The 27,866-nt window shown below is 45.3% G+C and overlaps 2 protein-coding genes across 17 annotated transcripts in view; one reads left to right on the forward strand and one right to left on the reverse strand.

Moving 5' to 3' along the window:
- The window catches only part of AASDHPPT (aminoadipate-semialdehyde dehydrogenase-phosphopantetheinyl transferase), a 123,692-nt gene extending 123,454 nt beyond the window's left edge, over positions 1–238 (reverse strand). For 11 of the 12 annotated variants that reach the window (XR_015050843.1, XR_015050847.1, XR_015050845.1 and 8 more), the window contains exon 1: positions 180–238. The gene's annotated coding sequence lies outside the window, so the exon portion shown is untranslated. The remainder of the gene's footprint in view (positions 1–179) is intronic. The other variant, XR_015050846.1, reaches the window with a different exon arrangement.
- THOC2 (THO complex subunit 2) overlaps positions 196–27,866 on the forward strand; it is a 65,502-nt gene continuing 37,831 nt past the window's right edge. For 4 of the 5 annotated variants that reach the window (XM_085852771.1, XM_085852774.1, XM_085852772.1 and 1 more), the window contains exons 1-20: positions 196–338; positions 7,059–7,114; positions 7,231–7,322; positions 7,415–7,466; positions 7,572–7,642; positions 8,200–8,321; positions 8,457–8,590; positions 8,743–8,912; positions 9,826–9,918; positions 10,010–10,171; positions 17,683–17,855; positions 22,770–22,965; positions 24,869–24,901; positions 25,139–25,299; positions 25,408–25,509; positions 25,599–25,683; positions 25,785–25,878; positions 26,046–26,126; positions 26,841–26,937; positions 27,180–27,297. In XM_085852771.1, the coding sequence (XP_085708897.1) occupies positions 274–338; positions 7,059–7,114; positions 7,231–7,322; positions 7,415–7,466; positions 7,572–7,642; positions 8,200–8,321; positions 8,457–8,590; positions 8,743–8,912; positions 9,826–9,918; positions 10,010–10,171; positions 17,683–17,855; positions 22,770–22,965; positions 24,869–24,901; positions 25,139–25,299; positions 25,408–25,509; positions 25,599–25,683; positions 25,785–25,878; positions 26,046–26,126; positions 26,841–26,937; positions 27,180–27,297 (2,157 nt within the window). In that variant the 5' untranslated portion in view covers positions 196–273. The remainder of the gene's footprint in view (positions 339–7,058; positions 7,115–7,230; positions 7,323–7,414; positions 7,467–7,571; positions 7,643–8,199; positions 8,322–8,456; positions 8,591–8,742; positions 8,913–9,825; positions 9,919–10,009; positions 10,172–17,682; positions 17,856–22,769; positions 22,966–24,868; positions 24,902–25,138; positions 25,300–25,407; positions 25,510–25,598; positions 25,684–25,784; positions 25,879–26,045; positions 26,127–26,840; positions 26,938–27,179; positions 27,298–27,866) is intronic. The other variant, XM_085852773.1, reaches the window with a different exon arrangement.

Raw genomic sequence — 27,866 nt, forward strand, 5'->3', positions numbered from 1 at the left:
CGACGTTCGATCAATTTCAACAACCTATTAATTATTAATTAAAAAAATTAAAACACACGAAGATGGTTTCTTTCAATATTAACGTAGATTAAGAATATAAGATGTAGATCCAGTCATCTGAAAGGAAATCGAAACCGATGCACAAAGAAAATGTAATAACAAGTTTCCAGAGAACATACCAAGCAAGCCTGGAAACGTCGAGGCTTTTCATAACCCGGAAGTGGTTGTTGCGTAATCGTGACCCGGAAGTAGAGTCACTCATAGCTCGGTGGAATGGCGGCGGTGTTGTGCTCGTTGGAGATTTGCAAGAATTGGGAAAAGTATGGCAGAGCTGAATTGTGAGTGCGGCACATCGATTGTGAAGTCGTTATAAACCGAGAGAACTCGTGTTGTGTTCGACGACGCGTTGAGTGATGTCCTTTTTAAAAAAAAAAAAAATCACGATACTTCATCATCACAACGGGCCCAGGCTTCGATCTGCGTTCGTTGCTTTCGTGGTTTTTCCCACGTAATTCGGGACTGGCGTCGGCATTTAAAATCCGTCCCGAGCACATTGACGGATTGTTGTGGTGCCGGCGGGTTCGCAGGCGGACATTTTGCTCGGATTAACGTCCGTTCGTGCGTCGAGTAACGCCATTAAGTGTCCCGACCCGATTCGCCTGTGAACGATGAACGTGTCGCTGGAAGAGTTTAATAATTATAATAATTTAAAACGTTTCTCGGTAATTCCACGGAGCTGGAGCGCGTCGATAAAAAAAACAAACAAATTTAAACTCAGTAAATCACGATAAATGCTCCGCCAGTTCGAACTTGCCATTACACTGTGAAGGGGGTGGGACACTAATTACATGTGACTGCGTTGGGTTAGGGTGATGACATGTTTTCCTCGATTTGGGGCTTTTAATAGGATGATTGTATGACTGGATGGCCTCGAGGTGTTTACATCCTCCTCGAGTCTCACGAGCCTGGGTTCGAATCCCGACGCAGCAGCTGCAGACGTTTTTTTTTTTTCCCAGAGCCGTCCCATAATACTGTGCTCGCCGCCATGTTGGTTGTATTCATTGCCCTGACACCGACAGCATCAGTATCTCTACGTGGCCTGGTGTTGGCTCGGTGGTTAGGGTGGTGGCTTGGGATCCTAGGGTCCTGGGTTCAAGCCTCGTCGGCTACTGAATTAATACACCAGGTGGGGTTGACTCAGCCTGTCATCCTTCCGAGCTCGGCGAAATGAGTACCAGTTCCAGTTTGTGTACTGGTCGAGGGGCACTGCATCAGCGGCACAGTCGCGCTTCAAGAAATGATAGCTACCCCGGCAGCTAAGCTGCTATCTGACCACCAGCATTATCTCGACAATCGAGCACGTTCGTCTCGTTATTCTGACTTGCTGCAATGGAAGGTTCCCTCGAATTTTTTGACTCCTGTTGATGTGTTATTTACCTTTTCTCGCTTGTTCAGCTTGCCAACCAATATGGTGCCCGCGTTCTGCATCATGAGGACTCTTTCTCTCTTTCTCTCGTTCTTTCTTTCTCTCGTTCTTTCTTTCTCTCGTTCTCTCTTTCTTTCTCTCTTTCTCTCTTTCTCTCTTTCTCTCTTTCTCTTTCTTTCTCTCTTTCTCTCTTTCTTTCTCTCTTTCTCTCTTTCTTTCTCTCTTTCTCTCTATATCGAGTGCAGCCTGTGGCTGCTGGTTGCATCATTGGTTGGGCTATGCCGCTGATACAGTGTCCCCCCCCCTTACTAGTACACTGGTGCTCATTTTGCCGACCTCGGAAGGATGACGGGCTGCGTCAACCTCCTGGTGTATTAATTCAGTGGCCAACAAGGCTTGAACTCAGGACCCTAGGATCCCAAGCCACCACCCTAACCACTAAGCCAACACCAGGCTTATCATGGAGACCGAAACCCCTCTATAAACTGTCCCTGTGATTCACAGGCAGGGTGATTGATTCCTCAATGTGTGTGTGTGTGTGTGTGTGTGTGTGTGTGTGTGTGTGTGTGTGTGTGTGTGTGTGTGTGCCGTTCCTCGTTTGGACTATGAATTGGGCGTCCCATCTATCAGAGTTGGTGGATGATAGAGATCGCACAATGGTGTCCTTCACCAAGAGTAGGCGAGCTATCACCGGCACCCTGAACAAATGACTAATTCCTGGCCAAACTGCTGCTGGGAAGGCAATGGTAAACTAACCAGTATGACCCTTGCCAAGAAACTGCTTCAGCATCACCGACGCTCTGCAACAGAGTAATGCCACATCAGAAACGGAGAGTCACGTCCACAACCCTATAAGTATGCGGTTGCAGGTCCAAAAGGGAAACATGACGGATTTGTTCAGTATAACCTGAGTCAGGAATGACCCTGGCTTGATAAATACCTGGTGCAAAGACTCGAGTGGAAATCGCAACCTAACGTGTGTACAAATGTCAAACCCGTAGCTATGAAATTGCCCTTCCACAGATGACATTTGGTCTCGCAGGAACCAGAGAAGCTCATATTGTTACGAAACTGGCAGCCATGAGCACTCAACATTCAGGTCCCCGTAGCTCAGTTATTTCGTAAAGTAAATGTGGATAGATAGCTCCCTTTCCCCTATGTGTAATGGGAATTAAGTGTACGTGCACGACAAAGTTATTTTATAGATAGGATTTATTCACCAACAACGGCATCCTCCCTGGCTCCCTTCTACCATCGGCCTTTCTGACACGCATACGTGCCGAGCGCCTGTGGGCGGAGTTCCATTGGCTCCACTCCAGGGTCGAGCAAGACGTGTTGCCTTCAGCCAATGGGCAAAGCGCGAGCGACGTACGCCGCGTTCCAGCCAATGCGGAGAGGAGCGTCGCCCGAAGAAGGAGGAATGCCTCTCGGGGGGTGGGGGGGGAACAGGCTGCGAGGATGCTCGCCTCGAATCACGAACGGCGAGCGGATCACCTGACACCAACTGGCCAATCCGGAGGCGAGTTGCACGGCCAGATTCAAGAAAAACGCGGGTGTGCAAGGAGGTCCTGTCGTCTTTTTCCCTTGAGCCTGTCCCGTGAAGGATCACCTGCCTGCTAGTCTGTCCCGCGAAGGATCGCCTGCCTGCTAGTCTGTCCCGTGAAGGATCGCCTGCCTGCGAGTCTGTCCCGTGAAGGATCGCCTGCCTGCGAGTCTGTCCCGCGAAGGATCGCCTGCCTGCGAGTCTGTCCCGCGAAGGATCGCCTGCCTGCGAGTCTGTCCCGCGAAGGATCGCCTGCCTGCGAGTCTGTCCCGCGAAGGATCGCCTGCCTGCGAGTCTGTCCCGCGAAGGATCGCCTGCCTGCGAGTCTGTCCCGCGAAGGATCGCCTGCCTGCGAGTCTGTCCCGCGAAGGATCGCCTGCCTGCGAGTCTGTCCCGCGAAGGATCGCCTGCCTGCGAGTCTGTCCCGCGAAGGATCGCCTGCCTGCGAGTCTGTCCCGCGAAGGATCGCCTGCCTGCGAGTCTGTCCCGCGAAGGATCGCCTGCCTGCGAGTCTGTCCCGCGAAGGATCGCCTGCCTGCGAGTCTGTCCCGCGAAGGATCGCCTGCCTGCGAGTCTGTCCCGCGAAGGATCGCCTGCCTGCGAGTCTGTCCCGCGAAGGATCGCCTGCCTGCGAGTCTGTCCCGCGAAGGATCGCCTGCCTGCGAGTCTGTCCCGCGAAGGATCGCCTGCCTGCGAGTCTGTCCCGCGAAGGATCGCCTGCCTGCGAGTCTGTCCCGCGAAGGATCGCCTGCCTGCGAGTCTGTCCCGCGAAGGATCGCCTGCCTGCGAGTCTGTCCCGCGAAGGATCGCCTGCCTGCGAGTCTGTCCCGCGAAGGATCGCCTGCCTGCGAGTCTGTCCCGCGAAGGATCGCCTGCCTGCGAGTCTGTCCCGCGAAGGATCGCTTGTCTGCTGGCGCTCGCTGTCTCGTCACGTACTGGAGGAGCGTGCTGGGGCCCGACGCTGCCCTCCGTACCCGGTGCTTGCAGCAGCATCGGGTTGCGGGATCGAGTCCCGCCTAGCCGGATCGTCAAGGGCCGCATGAGGCGGGAAGGTCCAAGCTAGCTTCTCACCTCCAGCTCACCTTCCCTCCGAGCTGGGGAAACATCAATAAAGGCCGAGCAGCCATCATTTCTTTGTGGGGGGTGGGTGTCTGTGTGTGGGCCCGTTTTCAAGTAGAATTGTGTGAGTGCTTTCTTTTGCTCATTGTACGTTACATTTCTTATTCGGATAACTCTGCCCTTACGTGTTTCCCTTCCCCCCTTTGTAAATAAATCCCCTCTTGTTGAATGTCCCAGCTCGTCCTTGTCCTTTCTATCATTGGTTTGCCGTGCTGTGAACGGGAATTATGAGGCCTCATTGTTGCCGTAATCGTGCAATTGGCCAGCAGGGTTCTGGTACTCTCTGCTCGGGGTACGACTCGGATCCGGCTCGGTAACGGCCCGGATCGTGCAGATCCTGCCGAGGGTGAATTTCCCCAGTAATTTGACGATGTGGGTAATTAGGTATATTGAAATTGGCAATTGACCCTACCCCACGTGGTGACCTATTGGCGATCTTCGGTCCGATGAGGGACCCGTGATCTTTGGGATTTATCTGAAAGGGACGACCTAAATTCCGGGTGTTCAGTGGAGCCGACTCTACTGCTCGCCACCGAGACCCGGCACCACAACAATATGTCAAACCAACCACCCACTGCCTTACCATTAGTTATGTTATTGCAATGTAACACTGCGGGGATCGTGATTAGCATCGTTTATATTTATAATTAAAGAACAATGCCCGTAGGCCTCAGAGGGATTACCTTCACGTTTAGCTGCGACTGTTTGATAAGGAAACCATCATGTGATGAGAGACCAAAAACGTTTTTATTTGGTCTTCTCTGGTCCACAGTATTACTCCGCCAGTGCCGGGTCTTAATGACCCTGTGGGCACGTCGATTTAAGCAAGGGAAAGCAATTGGTTCACTCTGCCTGCGTGTCTATCAGTCGATGGTTGAGGAACTTCAATTAAATTTCATATTTTAACACTAGAACATGAATCGGCTTGCTTGCACTTCCAAAAACCTCGAGTTTAGCAGTACTTTGGCAAAATTGTATGCATTCTTGACCAATCAAATTTTCCACTCGCACACTCAGTCCGAGATTTTGGAACGTCGAGATTCAGACAAAATGGCGGTGCCCAGTGATGCAAAGCTTGAGCTAACTTCGTCCAAAAGATCTGCTTGTTTAGTGCATCTTTTTCTCAAAGCTGTTCCAAAATCGTCAGTTTCTCCGAGAAGAGTTGGTAGAAGGTTCAGCTCTGGACTGTTCCGTTTGACCCATCGGCTTTGTGTAGTTACCATCACACCTGTTATTCAAAGTTCATGAACAAAGCTAATATAGATCATGTTCGGAAACACAAAGCAAGAGTTGAAAAGACCCTCTCCATGTCCTATTTCTCAAGACTGCAGGACAAGGTGTTCCATAAAGTAGAAACTATCTTGTCATGATGGGAATAAGGGGTTGTGTTTATCCACGTAGTGGACAAAAAAAATTGGAAACATCAATGTAAAGTCACTTAATAGGGTGTTGGGCCACTACGTCCAGCCAGTACGGCCTGTATGCGCCATGGCACAGAGTCCAGCAGCGTCTGGAATTCTGCAGGAGGGATACAACACCATTCTTCAACTAGAAATTTGATCAACCACACCTGTTTGATGGAGGTGGAAAATGCTGTCTCAAGTGTCGTTCCAGAATATGTATCCAATAAATGCTCGCTTTGGTTCAGAGCTGGTGACTGAGAAGGCCATGACGTGGATAACATCAGTGTCGTGCTCATAAAACCACTGGGCTACCACATGTGCTCTGTGGATGGGGACATTGGGGGGGTTTAATGGCCGAAGCCTTTTTTTATTAAAAAGAAACGATTTTTTAAAACCCAAAAACATCAACCTTCAATCAGGGGAAAACCAAAAGGCCAAAAATCAAAACAAAAATCCAAACAATAGTCAAACCAAATCGATAACAATGAATCAAGACAACAATCAACAACAAGACTGAAACCATAAATCAAAACAATAATCTCGGCGAAAATGTAATCAAAGAAAATCTCATTAAGAATCCACCTTGCGGATAAACATAGCCTCTGCCATCCCTGGGGAGGGTGAAGTGTGAGGGGATACGGGCTTTCTCCTCGGGGAGCAAGAGCTGGAATTAGTCGGGAGTAGCCAGCCACTTCACAATGACTTCCCTTATCTATTCCCTTCCGGCCCAGCATGGCCAGTCCTTTCAAGAGGTTGTGGACTCCTCCAGTGGTTGTACCTGCTGTCTTTTCTTGTAAATGACCCACGGGGCCTTGTCCTCGGGGTCCTTCCCTTTGTCCCGGCCCCTCCTCCGGCGCTTTTTCATCTCCCAATTGCCTGGGTCAGTGTCCTCGTAGCCAGAAGAGGTGCTGGCCCCTTCGACTTCCGGCGGCGGGATCTTTTGAGTGGAGGATGTTCCCACTACTCCGCTAATGGAGTACCCACCTCTTCTGTAATAGTCCTCCTCTCCCACCTCCATGAGACTAGCACCCAGCGTAACCACATCCAGGTCCTTCTCCCCCCCCCCTTTCCTCCTTTCTTTCCTCTTTTCTCTACTTCACTTCTTCCTTCTCATTCCTCCCCTCCTCTTTCTCATCCTCCCTTACTGCAGGGCCGGGTTGGGGGGGGGGGGGTTGGGCAGGATGACACAGCAGGCACAGGCATGACCATACTTGAAACCGGGGCAACACCGCCGCCCCTACCCACAGATGCTTGCATCCTGCGAGCAGAGCTCTGCGGGCAGGAGTGGCAGGTGTACCCCGGTAAACCACAAAAGTTGCACTGCACCTGAGAAGTTCAGTGCACCCTCAAATGTCCTAACTGGCCACATTGCGAGCAAAACAGTTCTTTGCACCCAGATACAAAGTGACCCTTTGTCCACATCTGCGGCATATTTTTGGCTGACCCAAGTTTTAAAAAAAAACAACTTGCCCACGGTCAATCCCAATGCTTATCCTATTAGGGATATGGCTAACCTTGCCTATAAAATGACTATCCTAATATTGTGTTCATTACTTTTCCACATCAGCCTCAAGCTATGCCGAATCCTTGGGGAGGAAGCCTCCGATGATTTGGCGGTGAAAGGTACAAATCTTTCTCTCTGAAGAATTTTTGTTTTTATCATTTAAGTGATTTAAAATGTGCTAGCATGTTATCTCGTTATTTCCTTGAGCCTCTGTCTTCTCCCTTTTTGATGTCAGATATTCGGAGGGCTTTGTACGAGCTGGCCTTGCAAGTGGTGAAAGGGGTCTTGAAACCTGATTATGCCACCGGGGTGCTTGCAGAGATCATGGTAAGCTCTGTGGTCTCTCTTTAATCTTTTTAATCTAAAAATATCTGCTAAGCTCCTTTGATCTTGCATGGTTCATCCGTTTCTCCATCCAGGAATTCCGGAGCGACTTGCCATCCGTGTTGGCAGACGTGTTTTCCATTCTCGGTATGTCCAAACTGCTTTTAATCCTTTCATTCGCTTTTCGTCCTTGTGCTCGTGTTCTTTCCGCGATTGTAAAACGGTTTTACGTTTTCGGGATTTCCATTCCAGATATCGAGATAAACTGTCATGATGACAAGACCCAGCGGGAACATTTTACCCAGCTTGTACAGGGGTGCATTGTGAGTACATTTCAATGCCTCCACAGCCGGAGGCATGATGTTTTCGGGTGTGTGTGTGTGTGTGTGTGTGTGTGTGTGTGTGTGTGTGTGTGTGTGTGTGTGTGTGTGTGTGTGTGTGTGTGTGTGTGTGTGTGTGTGTGTGTGTGTGTGTGTGTGTGTGTGTGTGTGTGTGTGTGTGTGTGTGTGTGTGTGTGTGTGTGTGTGTGTGTGTGTTTTTTTTTTTCAATTATTTATTTTAAAAAACAATTTGTTTTTTTGGAGGGAGAAGTGAAGATGGTTGTGGGGTGAGATATGAACAAATGCAGACAGCACATTCACCTTTTGACGAGGCCCTCACACAAACATCACAATTATTGATACTGACCATTCCTGCTGATGTCCACGTACCCCTCTACCGCCAATGCTTATCGCTATCGATCTAATTGTAATTTAAATATTCTTCTGTTTGCTTCCCCGTTGCATCGATAGCTAAGCAACCTCACCTCCTCCATCTTGAAAGCATGTGTGATGCCATTTTTGTTTGCTAATGTCCACCTTCCCATTTTCCTTCCCCACAGCACCTTGCTTCCGAGGTTCTGCTGAAAGAACGTCTAGACTCTGACACCTTGGAGTCTCTTGGTCTGATTAAACAGGCCTCACAGTTCAATCAGAAATCCGTGAAGATCAAAACCAAACTCTTGTATGCTTTGAATTCAAAAGACTTCTTCCTTTTTTTTTTCTCCCCCTTTGCTTCCTCTGAAATGTCACTGCATGATTCTCATCTCACATTTAAAGATCGCCAAACGTTTTAGCTGAACATCATCCATTCTCACAGTTACAAGCAACAGAAATTCAACCTTCTTCGAGAGGAGAATGAGGGTTATGCAAAGCTCATCACAGAGCTCTGCCAAGATCTCGGTGGAGGCATTTCGAGTGACGTCGTTTTGGAAAACATAAAGTCTTTGATCGGTGAGCACACATCCCCGATTTGACATGCTTGTCGGCTTCCGTTTGGTCTTTGTACAGTTCATTCGAGCTCCAGTGCAATGGAGTTTGATTTTATACTCCCGCCGAGCTTTGTTTCAGATGTGCATTCACGTTTCTATGCAATATCCGTGCAGGTTGCTTCAACCTCGACCCGAACCGGGTGTTGGATGTAATACTGGAAGCGTTTGAGTGCCGACCTGAACATGCCCAGGACTTCTACTTGCCCCTGCTTGAGTCAAACATGTATATGTGTGAACCACAGACGCTTTGTCACATTCTGGGCTTCAAGTTCCGTTACTATCGCGTACGTACTGATCAGCTTTTCATACCTTGTTGCCTCTTGTTCCTCCTCTCTCTCACATTACAGCACAAGGTTCTCCTCTTCTTCCTTCTCCTACACCTATACACAAACGTACAACCCAACAGTCTCAAATTATCGTTTCTCTATGTCATTGAAAGTAATTTTTCAGTTTTACAATCACAATAATTGTTTTTGAAATTTTGAAACCAATTTAATTTGCATTTATTTGGTGAATTTTGGGAATTTTTTTGTAAAGAAAAATAAAGACACGAAGCCAGTTGAAACTGATTCTTGAGCCATTTTATCATCCGCATGACAAACGAGCTCGTTGGATGACTTGCAAACTGCAAATTTTATTACTCTCAACTAAATAATTTCAGTATTTGGTTTAGGCTGTTTTGAATGGTGCTGCCTTTTCATAGGTGCAATTTCGGTGCGGAACCCAAGTTGCCCTAGGGACATTAAAAGGTGGTGACAAAATGTGGGGTACCATTCACGTGTTCACTGTACCAAGTGTAGCAAGCAGATTACCTCCTCCCTGAAGGTCGTTAGTGAGCCAGCTGGGGTTTTTACTTGCAATTGGATAGCAACATTGTAATTCTCTTGTGACTAGCTCTCTTTTCAGAAGCTTCAAATCCAAATCCTTCATACCTTAAGCCAGATTTAACCTTACAGCCTCTTGACTACCTGTCCAATTCACTCATCTGTAGGCCGGCCATCCTCACCGTACCAACTTTTCCACCTAAAATCTTTTACTCTGATTGCATGAAATTTGTTCGGAAATTTCAAGATATTTCTACGCAGAAATTTCTAGGACTCAACACGCTGTGTTTAAATGATCTGGATATCTTTCATTTTAATCTTCCTCCTTGGTAAACCACTTGTTTATTATCATTCCTGCTTACCCCTTTGCCAGGAGCCCGGAGGGGAAACCCCTTCTTCTTTGTACAGAGTGACGGCCCTGCTGTTACAACACCAGTTGATAGACCTTGAAGATCTATACGTGCACGTGAGTCATCTATCCTTTCCAGAGAATGATTCTGCTCCATTTGCTCTTCCAGTCTTGGTTTACACCCTGACGAGCTGTGATTTGTGCGCAGCTAATGCCTGCGGACTCCGAGATGATTGAACAGCATAAGCATGAGGTGTCAGAGGCACGGCAGATGCTCAAGAAGATCAACTTGGTACTCCTGTCTTCTGAAAAGTCCGATGACAAGGAGAAAGAGAGAGAAAAAGAAAGAGAGGAAGTGCCGAAAGATAAGGTACATTTATCGAAATGAGTTTTCACTTCTTTTTTTTTTTATTGCTTCACGGTTAGAAATGCAAGAGTGAACTAGAAAGCATCTCAAAATGCAAAGCTCGTCCACCAACGATTTGAACTCAAACTAAACTTGATGAAAACAACAGCCAAAAAAAAGTCAATTTTATTAATTCGTGTTTAGTTAGCTAAATATAGCATAACTTAGTTAAATATAGCACTTAGTATGCTATATAAACTTATAGTATGCTATATAAACTTAGCTAAAGTATGCTATATAAACTTAGCTAAATATAGCATAACAATTGTGCATTTTGTGAGGAAAGCATCAAATTTGGCACACTAGTAGCCTATCATATTATGAACAGATTTGGATATTGGGCCATCTCAAATTCAGCCGCTGATGGCTGTGGCAGCCATTTTTCAAAATGGCCACCAGTGGTTACTGTTATGACACATATCTGCTTTACTGGAGAGGAATGCAGATTGATAGTGAAAGTTTATTTACGAATAAAGGTCCAATAATGGTCAAAGAAAGTAACAATTTGATTTGGTTGAGAAAAAAAAGTTAAAGTGGACTAAAACCTTGAAGAGTTCTTTCATCATGAGAATCAAGTGTGTCCTCCAGCTCTCTCCGATGGAGAAAGTCTCCATCTAGGTACGAAGAGTGATCTCCTCAAATGCTTTGAAGAGTTCTCCAATGCCCAGAGCCTCCTGATACCACCAGCCAAGTTCTTGATGGGGCAGTCATTGTCCAGATGCTGAAGCCTGCGGTAGCCAAGAACTTTGATGACTATGCCCAGGATGTCTTCATACCGTACCTGTCAACAAAGCTTCAGACTGTGTCACGCCTGGACTTGGTCTGGGACCGCTACGTTGCTGATTCACTGAAAGGCAGTGCAAGATCAAAGCGAGGAAAAGGAGTGCCTAGACGCGTGGTCGGAGCAGCAGTTATACCTGGAAACTGGCAGAACTTCCTCCGAGTGGACACCAACAAGACCGAGCTGTTCAAATTCCTATCAGAAGCTATCTTCAGGTGCTTTGACCAGGATGACAAGCAGCTGGTTATCACTGATGGAGAGGCAGTCCTGAGCAAGCCACCGCTGCTAGACCTGGCCTTGCTCCATGCAGCCACGAATAAGCTGACAGTCTAATGTTGTTGCATGCATCCCATGCAGCCAACCATGGTCACCACAAGATTCTGATCAAGACAGTTGACACCGATGTTGTGGTGTTGGCTATGCCAGTGGCCCAGGGACTGCAACCAGAAGATGAACTGTGGCTAGCATTTGGCACTGGGAAGAGTTTTCAGTACCTGGCAGCCCACAAAATAGCAGCTGGCCGAGGACCAGAGAAGGCACAGGCACTCCCAATGTTTCACGCTCTGACTGGGTGTGACACTGTATCTAGCTTTGCTGGACATAGTAAGAAGACTGCTTGGACAATCTGGACCGTTCTGCCAGAACTTACAGACGCACTGCTGAAGCTATCCTCTGCACCAAGTCGCATACCAGACGATGTCATGCACACCATCGAGAGGTTCGTCATATTGCTCTATGACAGAACCAGCACGTGCAACGACATTGACAAGGCCCGGAAGAAACTCTTCGCGAAGAAGAACAACGTGCAGCTGATCCCGCGAATCAAGGCAGCTCTGGAGGAGCATGTGAAGAGGGCGGCCTACCAAGGAGGCCATGTGTGGGGTCAAACACTGCTCCCAACGCCAGAGCTGCCTCCTCCATCCAGCTGGGGCTGGGTCAAGAATGACGAGGGGGTGTATGAGCCACACTGGACGATGCTACCCAAAGCAGCCCACACCTGCTATGAGCTAGTATCGTGCAAGTGCAAGAAGAGCTGTCTGAAGCGTTGCAAGTGCAAAAAGGCCGCACTTGAATGCACAGCTTTGTGTGTGTGTGAGGGAGAGTGCTCACAAAATTGAGTGAATATTAACAGCAGACTGTGTCGCTCATTCAGAACATTTAAATCAGACATCTCTCGATCAATTTCTATGAGTGAGATGTCGGTATTCATATGAATGAGACGCAGCCCGCGATTCGGTTGCCACCATGCTCAACAACCACTGACTTTACATAAGCGATGTTGGTATTAATATCAATCAGACGCAGCCCTTGATTCGTTTGCCACCATTCTCAACAACCAATTTCTATGAGTGAGATAGTCATCCGGTACAACAAATAATTAGCAGACATCTTGCAAAATGGTGGCTTTCTTTAAACTTGAGGTGGCTACAGGTTATGTTTTTATTAATTCAGCTTTTAATAAATGTTCAAACCAATGTTAGAGTGAAACTATAGTAACCGCTAGCGGCCATTTTTGAAAATGGCTGCCACAGCCATCAGCGGCTGAATTTGAGATGGCCCAATATCCAAATCTGTTCATATGTTAGGCTACTAGTGTGCCAAATTTGGTGCTTTCCTCACAAAATGCACAATTGTTATGCTAAGTTGCCCCACTATTCTCCATCTTTTTATGCTAAAGGTTTGTTGAAAGTTTGTTTATAAAAGTTGAAATGGAAAAAAATTATGGTCTGGACAGACACACTGAAACTCAAATGGTACTATTAATAAATAAAGAAGCACATAGACGATTAGATAAAAAAAAATCTTACCCTCTCGCAGTGCAGCGGTGGCTGGGCTAATAAGGCCTATTTCTACTCTCTGTAATTTTGCCCTTTGACATTTTGACCCAATTATTAATTGGTGTTTTCTCGGTATTCTCATAATGAGGATTTGTTGAAACTTTGATGATAAAAGCTAAAATGGTTTTTAAAAATATTAAAAAAAGGTTATGCCCTTGACACGCACGTACACACATGCACACAATTGCAAAAATCCGTCTCCTACATGGGTGGACGTGTTCAGTATTCAATATACTTTCATCCTTATGATATATAACCCAAAAATCATTTTAACTTATAAATGTGTTAATTGCTACCTCCGCCACCGAAAGTGGTTGGAGGTTATGTTTTTACCCCTGTCTGTCTGTCTCTGAACAAAATATCTCAAAGTTTTGGATGGATTCGGACAAAACTTGGGGGGGCAGGTTGAATATGTAACGAGGAAGAATTGCTTCGATTTTGGTGAAGATCCAAATCCGGTTCCGGATATGAGAATTTTTTAAGTGATTCTTCACCGTTGAGAGATTGGGCTCAAAAACGATAGATAGCACGATATCTCAAAAAGTTGTGGACGGATTCGGACAAAACTTGGTGGACAGGTTTGGTGTGTCGCAAGGACGAAATGATTCAATGGATACGAGAATTATTTAATCTTTAAAGTGATTCTTCACCATTGAGAGATCGGGCCAAAAACGATATAGTCCTGTATAGCATATTTCAAAAATGTATTGGGCCCTATATGTTCTTGTGGATCAAGCATTACGTGGTGGAGGGAACAGAGACATGAGAGCGGAGGCGCTCTACTGAGCGCCCTTCTAGTTTCATTTGTGAAAATTGGCACAACTAAATGTTTTGAGCAATTTTTTTGATTGTTTTTTTTTTTTATGTACATTACTAATTAATTATTAATAACAATCAATCATCAACAATACCTTTTGCAATCTTAAGTACTTTGGTAACATTTTAATTTGCACAATATATTGTACAACCATGATTACAGTGTCACAATCAGTTTGTCACCCACCATAGGTGGAGGTACAGTGTACAGTAGTCTGTGTTATGCAGGCCTTGACATTAGCAAACATGTTTGTTTGTTTTTTGTTTTTAATACAAGATGTAAGGCTCATAATTTAGCTAACACACACACACACACACACACACACACACACACACACACACACACACACACACACACACACACACACACACACACACACACACACACACACACACACACACACACACACACACACACGATCAACTTTCTGCTTTTATCGATCTGCTTTGTTTGGACATTTAAACGCTGTTCCAACTGTTTGTCACTGCATATTGCCCTGAACCAATGGATGCCTGCCTGTTCAACACTGACATCAATTTTAGGGCATTGTGTCTTTGATAAAGCAATAACCCCACCAAGAGTGAGAGTAATGCCCATCTGCATTGTTCTATGTCCGGTTGCATTGTTCGTCTATCACACGATATAGAGAGCTAGGCCTAGTTGTACTGTACTTCTGGACAGCCAAGTCATGTTCTGATTCTCAAACTTGAAGGTGCCTGCAATAATTATCCGACTCTTCATCGAAAAACAGTGTGGTTTAAACTCCACTATCCCACCCACCACCCTCCCTTACCTCTTGTTATTAGACTCCTCCCTGTTTCACCAGAGGGCACTATAGGTTTGCTTTCTGTCCGTCCGTACCACCTGTGGCTTTTCGGACTTTTTCACCATACCCTGGAACATATTCACCTGAAACGTGGTACACGACTTTATTATGTTAAGTTATAGAAAAAGTTCGAGTTTCAGGGCGTTTCATCAATTTTTTTCACAGAGTTATGCCTTTTTTAGACTTGGAAAATATCACCGGTCGGGGACATATATTGAAAAGCAATTCTCACTCTTGTTTTATTCTGCTCTGCCTTATTCATTTGTAAACCTCAACTATCCCTACCCACCCCATGTTGTTCGGCTTGTGGCAATTGTCGTGTTCTGTTTTTTACGTTGGTGTCCTGTATTTGTCTTCTTCGAGTTCCTTTCACATTTGTATCCTCTATTAAATGTAATGACTTTTTCATTTGTTCATTCCCTCCACCTCTGAAGGTGGGAGAGGTTATGTTTTTTTAATTTTTTATTTTTTTGAATTATTTTTATCCCCCGCCGCATGGCGGAAGGGGGATATTGTTATCACCCGGGTTGTCCGTCTGGTTGGCTGGCTTGGAGTCAACATTTATAGCTGTGAGTGCGATAACTCATAAACTGTTTGCCATATCGATTTGAAATTTGGGTCACACATGAACCACCTGAAAAGGAAGAACCCTGTTGATTTTGGGCGTGGCCGGATCCAAGATGGCCGACTGGGGTGTTCCGTCCATCCGGCTGGCTGGCTGGGCGTCAACATTTATAGCTGTGAGTGCGATAACTCATAAACTGTTCGCCATATCGATTTGAAATTTGGGTCACACATCTACCACCTGAAAAGGAAGAACCCTATTGATTTTGGGCGTGGCCGGATCCAAGATGGCCGACTGGTGCAGCCATCTTGAAAAAAATGCTTTTTCGCCATATCGATTTGAAATTTGGGTCACACATGTACCACCTGAAAAGGAAGAACCCTATTGATTTTGGGCGTGGCCGGATCCAAGATGGCCGACTGGGACGGCCATCTTGAAAAAAACGTTTTTTGTAATAAATGGAAAACCGCTTATCTGATTTCAATTATTTTTGGTTACTACGTTCCTCACCCCTGGGGAACTTTTTCGAGATGATGACCAAATGGTGTCTTGTTTCCAATTCACCTCCCTCATTATCTGGAATATGTATGACCTTTTTCATTCAATGGCGGGGGATTCCCCATCTCTGATGGTATATTTTTAATATTTAAAGTGATTCTTCACCATTGAGAGTGGGGCCAAAAACGATATATAGCATGATATTTAACCTCCGCCATCGAAGATCGGAGGTTACTGTTTTCACCCCTTTCTGTTTGTTTGTTTGTTTGTTTGTTTGTGAACAGTATTACGGAAAAACTCCTTGACGGATTTCGACTAAACTTGGTGGGGGGATTAGGTATGGTCCAAGGATCATGCCATTAGATTTTAGACTTGGTCCAAAATCTAATATGGCCGCTATAGCGGCCATTTTGAAAAAATATTTGAATTTTTTTTTTTTTGCATTTCTGCATGTTTTAAGTGATTTCCACCCCCCCCCCCAACCAAAAAAAAATTGTTAGAGAAAAAAAAAATTTTGCAACTTTTTTTTCAACAAAATTTCGCTTTTTTTTTTTGCATTTCTCCATGTTATAAGTGATTTCCAACAAAAAAACATGCCAAAATTATAATTGCGGCTGATTTTGGAACTTCAGGTGGATATACCCACGTAAAATCAATTTCTGTCTCGAGGAATCTCGTTATGACGAATGAATTGAGTTTGTAAAAGTAAAAGGGAAAGTTGAAAACTATTACTCTGTGAGCACTGTTGACGTCAAATTGAATGAATAGGATATCAGGTTCACTTGAATGACCGAGCAGTATTGTCGGCGGAGGTTTTGCACTTTACCGAGTGCTCCCCCTCGAGTTCAATAATTTATTGGGCCCGATATGTTCTTCTGGATCAGGCATTGGAGGTATGTGCTCTTTCGAGTGCCCCTCTAGTTTATTAAAGTGATGCCAGATGTTTATTGTCATTTTTGTTATCAACTTTCTTGTTAATTCCTTATCCTGCCTTCCTGCCTCTCTATTCCTTATCGCCTCTTCCTGCCATCATGCTGATTGAGTAAAACATCAGGTGACTATTTGAAAAAGTCCAGAATTTTATTTCTCACCAGATTTGAATTGGTCCAGTCACGGTTCTGTAATCTGAGGCCATTATCCCACATGTGCGGAATGGGTTAGCCAAAGATCACACACCCTGTGCATGTGATAAATAATGAAAGGTTTGTGGAACATTAATTGAGTTTAGTGAATTGTATTACTCTGTTTCAATTTTAGCTAATGAGTGCTCTTGAGGACCAGAATAATTTTCACATTTCCTGATCAGGCCTTTGAGTGACCTGAGTAGTTTTATTATCCCACACGTGAAGCAAAAAGCTGGGTTAAGTAATGGGTTTATCTTCTCTTCATCTTCAGATGTTGGTGTGTGATTGAGTAACAACTTGATTTCAATTTATTGTTATATTTTGAACAATGTAGAACATAAATCTGCAGTTTAGTCGTACTTTGGCTCTGAATTGATCAAATTGTACGGAATCTCATCCCGAGCTCACAGAGGAGTGAGGTAATTGTTCGTCGGCAGTCAAACAAAATAGAAATTCATTCCAAACAGGAAACGTACTGTTTTTAAGGACATCATGAAGGACACAAACACCAGGCAAGGGTAACTAATGTAACGTGTTACATAAGGTGGTGTAAAAGACGCTGTGCATCAGCGGCAGTAAAGTTCTGCTCAGTTTTTTTTCTATATCCTTTAAAACCTTTATTTCTTTTCAATTGAATTATATACCATACTCTAACACAAAAGAACACAAATCGCCTTATTGGCACTTTCAAAAACCTCCAGTTTAGCAGTACTTGGACAAAATATTATGCTATTTATGCCATCTCGACCAATCAATTCTGTCACTTGCGCTCTCAGCGTTGGGCATTATCGATATTCAGACAAAATTGCGTCTCGTAGGAAATATAGATCATACTCGGAAATGCAAAGCAAGAGTTTAAAAGACCCTTCCTGTGTCCTTTTTCTCAAAACTGCACAGGGTAAGGTATTCGATGAACTCTCTATCTCTTTTTTTTATATATTTTCAAGAAAAGTTTTGTTTTTAATTATCTGTGGTCCTGCTCGTTGTTGATGATTTATCACCATGCTTTCTTGTGTATATATGTAGTTCTCAGGCCTTCAAAAGCTCGGACTACTGGAAGCTTTGCTTCATGTGGGGGATTGGAGCCATGCGAGAGCTATAATGGACCGGCTGCCTCCTTTCTACACTACCTCACAGAAGGCCATTGCGGCTGCACTGTGCAACCTCATTCATATTACCATTGAGCCACTACACCGCCGGTGTGTGTGTGTGCGTGTGTGCGTGTGTGTGTGTGTGTGTGTGTGTGTGTGTGTGTGTGTGTGTGTGTGTGTGTGTGTGTGTGTGTGTGTGTGTGTGTGTGTGTGTGTGTGTGTGTGTGTGTGTGTGTGTGTGTGTGTGTGTGTGTGTGTGTGTGTGTGTGTGTGTGTGTGTGTGTGTGTGTGTGTGTGTGTGTGTGTGTGTGTGCGTGTGTGCGTGTGTGCGTGCGTGCGTGCGTGCGTGCGTGCGTGCGTGCGTGCGTACGTACTATTGTTATGGTGTTTTAAAAATCTCTCTGGTGAATGTATCTTTGACTCGGATTTACTTACGAATTTCTATGTTGGTTGCATCATTTATTAGAGGTGGGTATACTGCTGGTTCCTGTGTCCCCATAGATTAGGGCAGGAAATTAGAGCTTGATTTGGGTAGCACACAATGGCCGACTCTAAACGAATGGTTCTGTAGGATCTTTAACATCCTCAAGCAATGCTTGCAGATAGCCCAACTCTCGGGACTGCATACCAGTGCCGTATATAAAGAGAGTCTGGCCAACTGGCTAGGCAGGTGCCATATTGCATCCCAGCCAGCATGATCCTGGCTATGCGGGAGCATACGCGCGGCGTGATATGAACGGGCATTTTCCTTCTGTCACAAAAAGTAATGGGAGTTTCGACTTCAAATTTTGAGCTTTGCTTGAAAATAAGTCGCTCTACAAGATGGTGTATTCTGGATGTTGATAAACCCACCCAAAAATAACTGAGGTGGCATAATACCGCAAGTCGCATACTGAGGACGGACTAATCTATTTCTTGACTGTACAAGATTTCTTGCCTGAATCTATGGAAACCTGTATATCGCACGAACCACAGAGGCTAGAAATCTAGTGCAAAATTGACCAGTTCAGCAAAGCCAACCATGGTTCGGAGAGCTCCTCAGGATGAATTAAAACAAACATGACCCAGAATTACAAAGTAAAAGATTCATAAAACGCCAAAACGAAAAAGTACGGTGGATGGCTATAGATGGCCAGGACGGTAGACGGCTATAATCACTATTGCAATAGTGGTTATAGCCGTCACCCGTCCAGAAGGGATTAAAAGTCAAAACCATCTTCGGTTCTTCTCCATATGACTTAACCCCTTTAGGACGGGAGGCGGCTATAACCGTCAGGCGGTTATGGCCGCCTCCTGTCCTGAAGGGGTTAATACGAACAACTGACACCAAGCTCAGTTCTACTTAATTTTTTTCACACGCTCTCGTTGTCACGCTCTTGCTCCGAGTTGACTGGCAGTACCAACTTTTGCCTGGCTGACACTGATCGAATTTTGCACTTTGGAATAGATGTACAGACGCACAGTGAAAAACTTCATCAGTGGCTTTGTTTTCATATCGTGGCAGTCGGGAATATCAACTGAGAAAACTGACAGACGACAGACAAGTTTTTCAACCATGTTATGCCCATTCAACTGGTCCTGCACCATCCTGAACTGCTTCTCTCCTTCTCTGAACAGCTTGAAAGCCTCGTCACTGCAATGAGTCAAAGCGCCTTCTTTGTACTCCTTCAGTCTTGTTATTGCCTCACGACTGCACTGCGAAAGAGACATTCGGCGGTCCTCCGCGGCTTCCAGGCAAGTGGTGCAATGTGTCCAGGATTTGGAGATGGAGGAGATACAGTAGCCAGCCAGGTAATACAAGCTGCTCTCTTGGGCTTTGCGGAGAGGATCAGGAGGCAGCTCTCCAATCAAACAGCTGAATGTGTCCTCGTCACATTCATCTGGTGTCGCCGGTTTATCTTTCGGAGTGTCGAGGAAATCCACTAAAATGACCAGTCATCCTCGAGATAATTACCGGCCGCGGGACACTTCAGAAATTGCGCCACCATTATGAACTTCAGAGCCTGTCAGAATTCCAGCGCGTTTGGGACAGGATTCTTGAATCGGACGCACCCAAACAGGTTATCGAGGCAATCCTGCGTGAGTCTGGATGTGAGCACAAAGTGGTGTCCCCTGGCCAGCAGTTCTCTCTGAATGTCGAGGACAGACGAGGTCGATAATATGACACCGGATTTCCACGGCTTACATGATTTGCCACATTCTATCCCTCGGAATACCACCAGCGTCTCTTCAAGGTGCCGGATCGCCTTCTCGTAAGCACACGTATTCGCTTTACTGAGCGCGGTGGTGGGGTGACGGCTGGACATCAGGTCGAACCAGGTGTTCATAAAGTCCAAAAACCTGGCAGTCATAAGCAATGCGTTGTCAAAACCTTCATTTTTCACCAGGTAGTGCAGCCCAGCACTGACCGACTTACTAAAAAAATTCAATGCCTTTCCCACTTTCATTTTATCGAAATGGGCGGTGTTCGACACAATTTCCATGCCGAGATTGGGCATCAGTTTCAGATCGTCACTGACCTGACATGTCACCAGTTCCTTGATTGCCCCCAGGCTGACGACATTTGAAGGCAGATCATGCCTGCAGACGATATCAGCACCGAGCTTGAATTCGTTCCCATTCACCAGACCCGCCTTGACATTCTTGATCAGGTGCGGTACGTTGTACATGAAGTGTAGGAACCTGCCGTCAGCGCATGAGTGGGGAATTCGATTGACTGTCACTGCAGGCTTCAAACTAACCAGTCCAAAGTTCTTGAACATTGCTCGATTGGCAATACCCATGTCACATGTGACTGCGTTGACGTGGAGCCCAATGACATGAGCCCGCTGTACGATTTCAGTCACAAGTGGCTGGAAGTTGGCTCCGTTTACCGAATTGCCCGTAAAATGATAGGAAATTGTTTGCTTCCATCTGGAGGTGATGCCAGCCAGCATGAATGGGCATGCGTTGCAGCGCCAACATGTCCTGGCAAAGTTACATTTCCACGCAAACTACTGGATGATCTGTCAAACTGCAATCCCACTTCAATTGTCATTTTGTCCAGCATTAGGCAGCACTCACGCTCCGGTTCCTTCATGGTAGCAACCTTCAGCTGGAGGAAGTCGAACACTTTATAAAGAATACCAGGTTCCATCGCAATAACCTCCATCTTCCGTCGTAATGAATGAAGCGATGGCAGCGGCTGGTGTTGCGACAACAGGACTTCGTAGTCGGTACTGCCACATGCAAAGCAGAGTTGCAGAGGCTTCTTGTAGGTTTCTGCTGACCACTGAGTACCCCTTGTGCTGAGACGAGACAGCTTGTTGATCTGATCGAGGTTGAAAACTTTCTGGACATTCGCCTTTAGAGTGACGAGCTCCCTGGCTTGTTTGCGTTTGTTCCACTGTGCCTCATGTAACCGCCACTTGAGAGAGACCACTTTCGCCTCCATTGCTGCGATCTTGGCGTCGTAGTCAGGACCCTGGTCGTTTTCAGCCGGCATTACAGGGGCATCGGAGGCAAGGTCAACGAGTTGGACATCTTGGTTGTCATCGTCATTCACAGGCATGTCTTGTTTTTGCGTATGTGTGATCTGGGACAGGCTCCTTCTGTGGTGTCGTCTCGTCATGGGGTCATTTCCTCGGCATCCTTTTTCGTGACAGGCACAATATGCGGGAAGACAGTCGGGATGGCATTGTGCTTGAGTGGTCTTGAACCATCAACCCTCCTGTTTTCATACTGACCGTCATCAAAAATTCTTCTAAAAAAAACGGAAAATTGAATTACATGTTGACACTCAGTTCGAAGTCAATGAAAGTTTCCAAATACGATTTTCAGTCGAGAACCCCGGGACGGGAAATTCCTGAGATTCCCGGTCAAAATGTGGGAACGATTTCCAGAGAAACGTACGCCGGGAATCCCGGGGAAATATACATCAGATAAAGATTAGATATGAAAAACAGTGAGCAGCTGCAGTTATCCAGCGACGTTGTCAGTGCATTTTGTTCCACTTGACGACCGTCGTCAGTTGAAGGGATTGAATTTTACGGGAAAACTGTAAACACCATTTCCTAACCTAATATGGGCAAAACCCATGTAAGAAAGTTACTTATGGCTAGTGGTGTGTATCGGATCGGATATATTGCAAATCTGGTATTGACTACTTACGCATTAGTGAAATTTCGGCATCGGATTACGTCTCATTCTTTCGGATTCCGAGCTGTTTCAGCGCTCCGATCTGATCCGATCCGACAGGCATTCATTCAATCTGACTTTAACCTAGATACTCCGATCCGACGTCGGATGGGAACTGCAAACCGCCGCTACTTACCGCACAAAGGTTGGCATTGTCGTGTGGAGTCCAGTTCTCCCTTTTCACATTTACGGCCCAACGGCGACGTCTTTCCGGGTCCCTGGGGAAGCGGTGCATTTTCACGCCTTGCCCAGGACGCACAACACACCATTGTGTCATCAAAAAGTCAAAATCTGACGAGAAAACGTGAAAAGACAGCGAAAATAATTCTAATTTCGCTCCAAGATTCACTCGCGTTGAGTTTGGCTGCAACATGGCGCCAGCAACGCACGTGACTGGGTATTGACCAATCAGAGTGCAGCATGATCGAGACAATAGTTGGCCAGACTCTCTTTATATACGGCACTGCTGCATACCAATTGATGCAATGCCCTGTTTGTGAAGCATGAGGGTGTATGGTGAAAATCTGGCCAGAATCAAACTTCAATTAGACAGCTCAAAGGTGAGAATGCTTCCTCTAAGATGGCCTTGTTTTAAATTACAATATTTTTAAACAGAGGGAGCTTGTCATGTTGTATTGGAAATCATACCCTCACGTAAAGCCCACGTGTTGATTCAGAAAACAGCCAATCGAATCATCAGAAGGGTTATACCAACTCAGTTGAAGTGTCAGTTCAATCTGACATGAAAGGTGTGTGTGCGTGTGTATTGTTATGTCGGGCTTCCTTCTTGGGGTCCTACAGTGCAGGAATTTGTCGTTATTTTGATTGTGTTTGCTGTTTATCCAGTGCTGGACTGCTCAAGGCAGCCAAGGGAACACCCTATGTGGCATTGCCATATCAAGGAGCTCCCCGACAAGTTGAGGTGTTTGACGACCTTCGACGTGATGTCTTCCCTATGCTCACTTACTTGGGCCCTCACCTTTATCACGACTGCATTCTCTTCTCCAAGATAGTTCGCCTTGGAATGTCGTTTATGAAAACGGTAAACCCTCAGGTTATTTCTAAAGTTGTTTCATGTCATTGAGTGTTGTACAAAGTTTTTTGGGGTTTTTTTTTTTGTCTTTAATTTAACGTAAACTTTTACTACTAAGCAAGAGTGGTTTTAACAAGCCAAACAGGAATTGTCTTACTCCCTATGACATGTCCTCCAACAATGCACAGGGTGTCTATAAAGTCATTGTACAACGTTGTACTTTTCTAATGTTTAACTTTTCCAAATTTTATTGTCAGGTCATTCCAGATTAGATCTGTGACTTGCTGCAGGTACCATGTAAACCTGTACTAACCTGTTTTTTGGTCGAGTTGTCGGCGACTAAACCGTCTGCCCCCACATGGTTTCCTTCTGAGGAGGGTGTATGGATATGGACACCCAGCAGGATTAAAAACAAAACCTGTCAAAGGGCAGAGGAGCTCCTTATGAGCCAACGGCCATCCATATCTACTGCACAACTGTCTGCCGACGTCCTCCGGCAGCTCACCGAATGATAGAATGGGGCAACGCCTTCGGGACCCCCATTCCTTGATAGGAGGAAAAGCACGGGGTAAACATCCAGGGTCAGATTGCGGTGGTGTGTGTCAGGATGGTGCTGAGATGTCGTCTACCAAACAGCGGTCTCCTTGAGTTAACCTGAGGCGGTCCCTTTGGGTGGGTGCCTGGAATATCCTATCGCTAAGAGAGGATGATCACCTGTCTCTGTTATCATTTGAGCTCAAGCATTTGAACATCGGTATTGCAGCAATCTCTTTGAAGTTCAGAGACCGGATGGTGGCGAGATCATGGCGGATTGTTACACCTACTATTGATCTGGTCGCTCTGATGGTAACCATGCCCAAGGAGTTTCTGTAGCTGTGTCCAATAAGCTGACTCCAATGGTAATTGAGGTGACACCGGTCAACGAGCAAGTTATGAGATGAAGGATTCATCACTCCTTGGGTGTCCTTTCCCCTGGTCTCTGTATATGCTCCGACTGAGGCGAGTGATCTCACCGTGAAGGACGCATTCTATGCCACGCTCAAGTCTATGGATACTCTTCTCGTCTTGGGGGATTTAATTGCATCGACTGGCACTGATAGGGATAGTTATGAGGCATGTGTTGGTCCCATGGGTCTGGAACTATGAACCAGAATAGCACTCCACTCTTTTCTCAATCGGTATTTTCTTTCTTCTCAGAAACAACATAAAATTTCGATCAAATTTGACCACATCCTTCATCAGTCATTATGTATCAAAGTTTGGTCTCACTTTCCGTGGAGGGGGGGGGGCAGGGGTTTCATCAGTACATTTTGCTGATTTTGTCCCACACTGACTTCTTCCTCAGTATCATTATTGTACTCGGTGAGCGTCCAGGGGTATTGCCCTATTTCGTTTTTGCTGCTGTTACATCCACAATTCCCTTGGGCTTCTTGATGAGTTGAAATTTTCACCAGTGGTAAAGTGAAATTGCGTGCCATCGAGTGTACACAAGGCATAAATAAACCCATCAGCTGTGTTCGAGCATTTACTCAAAATTTCCCTGAGGGTGATGAGAGTCAACCACAATGCATGGAATGTATAGCAGCAGGTGGAGACCAAACAATTTTGAATGCACGAGATATTTCTCAAGAGTTGAATTTGCTGATCGTTATTTTGTGTAGAACAGTAAATGTGCTACGTGTAGAAATTGTCAAGTGGACGCCATTGTTCACATTTTGCTGACCTTTAAGTTTTGTTGATACACTTAGCCTGAGACTTGTAAGCATGGACTGCATGCGGGATGTTTTTGCAGTACATGAGATCACTTTGTGAGACTGTGCCTTTGTTGTTGTTTTTTGATCAACTTAATTGTATATCACAAGAAACTTTAAGTTGCTTTGTCACTCTCACTGAAACCCGATTCTATTTGCAGTATTCCGATTCAAAAAGCAATGGTGATAAATCGGTAAGTAACGTAGTTTGAGAAGTTTTTATCACTGCTTTTATGAACTCGATGCACTTCGGGTGCAAGAGTGTGAGTGTTGGAAAAACTAGATTGGAATGATAAAAAATTTAAACGTGACTGTGAACCTGCTGTAATAAGAGTGACAATTAGTTGTGTGTGTGTGGCTGTAACTGGCTGTAACTGTCTGTCTCTCCATTATGTACATCCCCACTCCAAACTTTGTCCATATTGATGCAGGTACATCTGCCTCTCTCACTCGCTTTACAGGAGGTCATGTTTAGCTGCTTTCTCAGCATATCGGACCAGGTGCTTCTGCCAGCCCTTGCCCTTGTGGAGTGTAATGCTTGTCTTTCCGAGGAACTGTGGGGTTTCTTTCGGTCCTTTCCGTACCAATCCCGGTAAGACAGCCCATGCATCTATGTCCGCATTCATTTTGGACATGTGCTCAGTCACGTTCAGTTGTACTCGCAGCCACGTTGAGTGAAATGTCTTTCTGTACGTCTTAGGTACAGATTGTACGGGCAGTGGAAAAACGAAACGTACGCCATGCACACGCAGCTCATCCGGGTCAAAGTTCAAACCATAGACAGATCAAAGTACATCATGAAGTGAGTTCAGAGGACCTTTTTTTTTAGGTTTGTCATTCATCCTACCTCGCCGCTGTTTTCTGTCCCTTATGGATTTTGTTTCCCTTCAGACGGCTGACAAAGGAGAATGTGAAGCCGTCGGGCCGGCAGATTGGGAAGCTCAGTCACTGCAATCCAACGATCCTATTTGACTATGTACGTTTCCTCTTCCAGTTGAATTCACTGAGAACATTGCACAAATTTTATATATATTTTTTGATCACCATGGTGGTTTTGACTTTGTTTTGTTTTTCCAGATTCTTTCCCAGATACAGAAGTTTGATAACCTGATTAACCCAGTCGTCGATGCCTTAAAATACCTCACATCATTGTCTTATGACATCCTAGCCTGTATCCTTTCTGCTTTGTTCTATGCTGAGAGATAAATAATCAATTCATTTATTTTTTGGGTTGGGGTCATGTTTTGGATGAAAAGGTGTTTTTTATTTGCTTGAGGTGTGGAGAAGGGGCTGCTCTTGGTCAGATCGTTGGATGTTTCCATGACTCGAGGTCTGCAGACTGCATTATTGAAGCATTGGCCAACCCAGAGAAGGAGAAAATGAAATATGATGACACAACAATCTCCTTATGGCTCCAGAGTAAGACTTTTGTGTTAGATAAACGTTACTGGGGCTGGCAAGATGGCCTAGTTGTAAGCACACTTGCCTCGAAGCTGTCTAGCCTGGGTTTGAATCCCGACACAGCTACAAACTGTCATTCTGGTGTTTCACAGGTCTGGTGATTCATCATTGTGTGTGTGCCGTCCATGGAACGGATGTCCCGTCTACCGGCATTAGTTAAATGATGAATGTTAAAGATCCCACAGTGTCCTTTGTAAAACGTAGGCGGGCTATAGCCAGCACCATTGCCAATCCCAAATTCCTGCCCTCACTACTTCAGTGAAGGCATTGGCGAACTACCCATTATAACACTTGCCAATAAACTGCTTGGGTAGCACCAATGCTCTGTAGCAGAGTATGGTACATCAGGATCACAAAATGTTACTCCTCAGGATGTTTTTGGTGCTGTGACTCTCTTCAGCATTGCAAAAGCCGTATTGTAAGGTTTTGCCGTGACTTACCTGGTTTTAATTCCATAAAGAATACAGTCGGCTTAATCAACATTTGAAATGAAAATGAGGCATTAAAAGTTAAAGGTTCATTGTGATGTCATTAATGAAGACTCCATTGTTTGACATTCTCTCAACACGAAATGCTTCAATAATTTTAAAGTGAGTAATTACTCGGTAAAGGCTGATTTTCTTTTTAGTTCAAGCACTTGGTTCTCACTATGTTGGCCATTTTATTCATCAGGCCTGGCAAGTTTCTGTGGCGCCATCTTCAGGAAGTATCCCATCGAGCTGACTGGGCTTCTCCAGTATGTGGCCAATCAGCTGAAGGCTAGCAAGAGGTGAGCTTGTCAAAAGGAGGCTCATATGTTAAACTGTGCTTTCATTTCCAAATTGTCCTGTCGATAGACACATGCTACCAATAACCTTACTCGTGATCACACTGGCAAATCAAATGTGTAGAAGTGACGTCTCGTGTTTTACTCCATTTTGCTTGTGTGTGTGAGGATGTGCTTTGTCCTTTTGGCAGTGAAGCAATAGGTCATTCTGTCTTTCTTTCTGCCTCGACTTGCACTCTTCACAGCTGTGATCTCTTGATCCTGAAGGAGGTGGTACACAAAATGGCCGGCATTGAGATAACGGACGACGTCACCAATGAGCAGCTGGAGGCCCTCGCCGGAGGAGAGTTACTCAGGGCTGAGGTCCGATGTCTTGCACGTAATTTGTCATTATAATCAGCACACTCCTGATATTTATTTGTCAAGATATGGACTGATCGACTGTGGCAGGCACGTTATGACGTTTTCAATGTCAGCCTGCCATTCCTACTTTGATTTTGATGGAGGAGGGGATGATGTTTACTGGGCTTTTTACATCAGAAAAGAGGTGATTTAAGAGGATCTCATATAAATGTTGAAGATCATGAAGGGTATCGCTGAATTGATGCAGGAAGCTTTTTCTTTTTATCAGGAACTAGCAGGGGTAGCCAGTGTTACTGGTCTATTATTTATTTTTATTTTTTGTGGGGGCCGAAAACACTTCCAAACATCCACTAAGGAATGCTGTTGGGGATCATTTAATATAACCTTTCACATAGCTGCAAAGACTTAAGCATTATCAAGTGATTTACAAAAAATATGTAATTTTTTTTTTCAAAAATTTTTTATGCCTCTGCTGGCAGAGTCGCTGGAGACATTATGTTCTTGTGTTATCTGTACGTACCTACGCCCATGCTAATGTTCTCTGTTTTCTCTGCAATCGCTTATCCGAG

Source organism: Eptatretus burgeri, chromosome 13, assembly GCF_056783735.1.
Source record: "Eptatretus burgeri isolate ZD-2024b chromosome 13, Ebu_testis_v1, whole genome shotgun sequence".
NCBI lineage: Eukaryota > Metazoa > Chordata > Myxini > Myxiniformes > Myxinidae > Eptatretus > Eptatretus burgeri.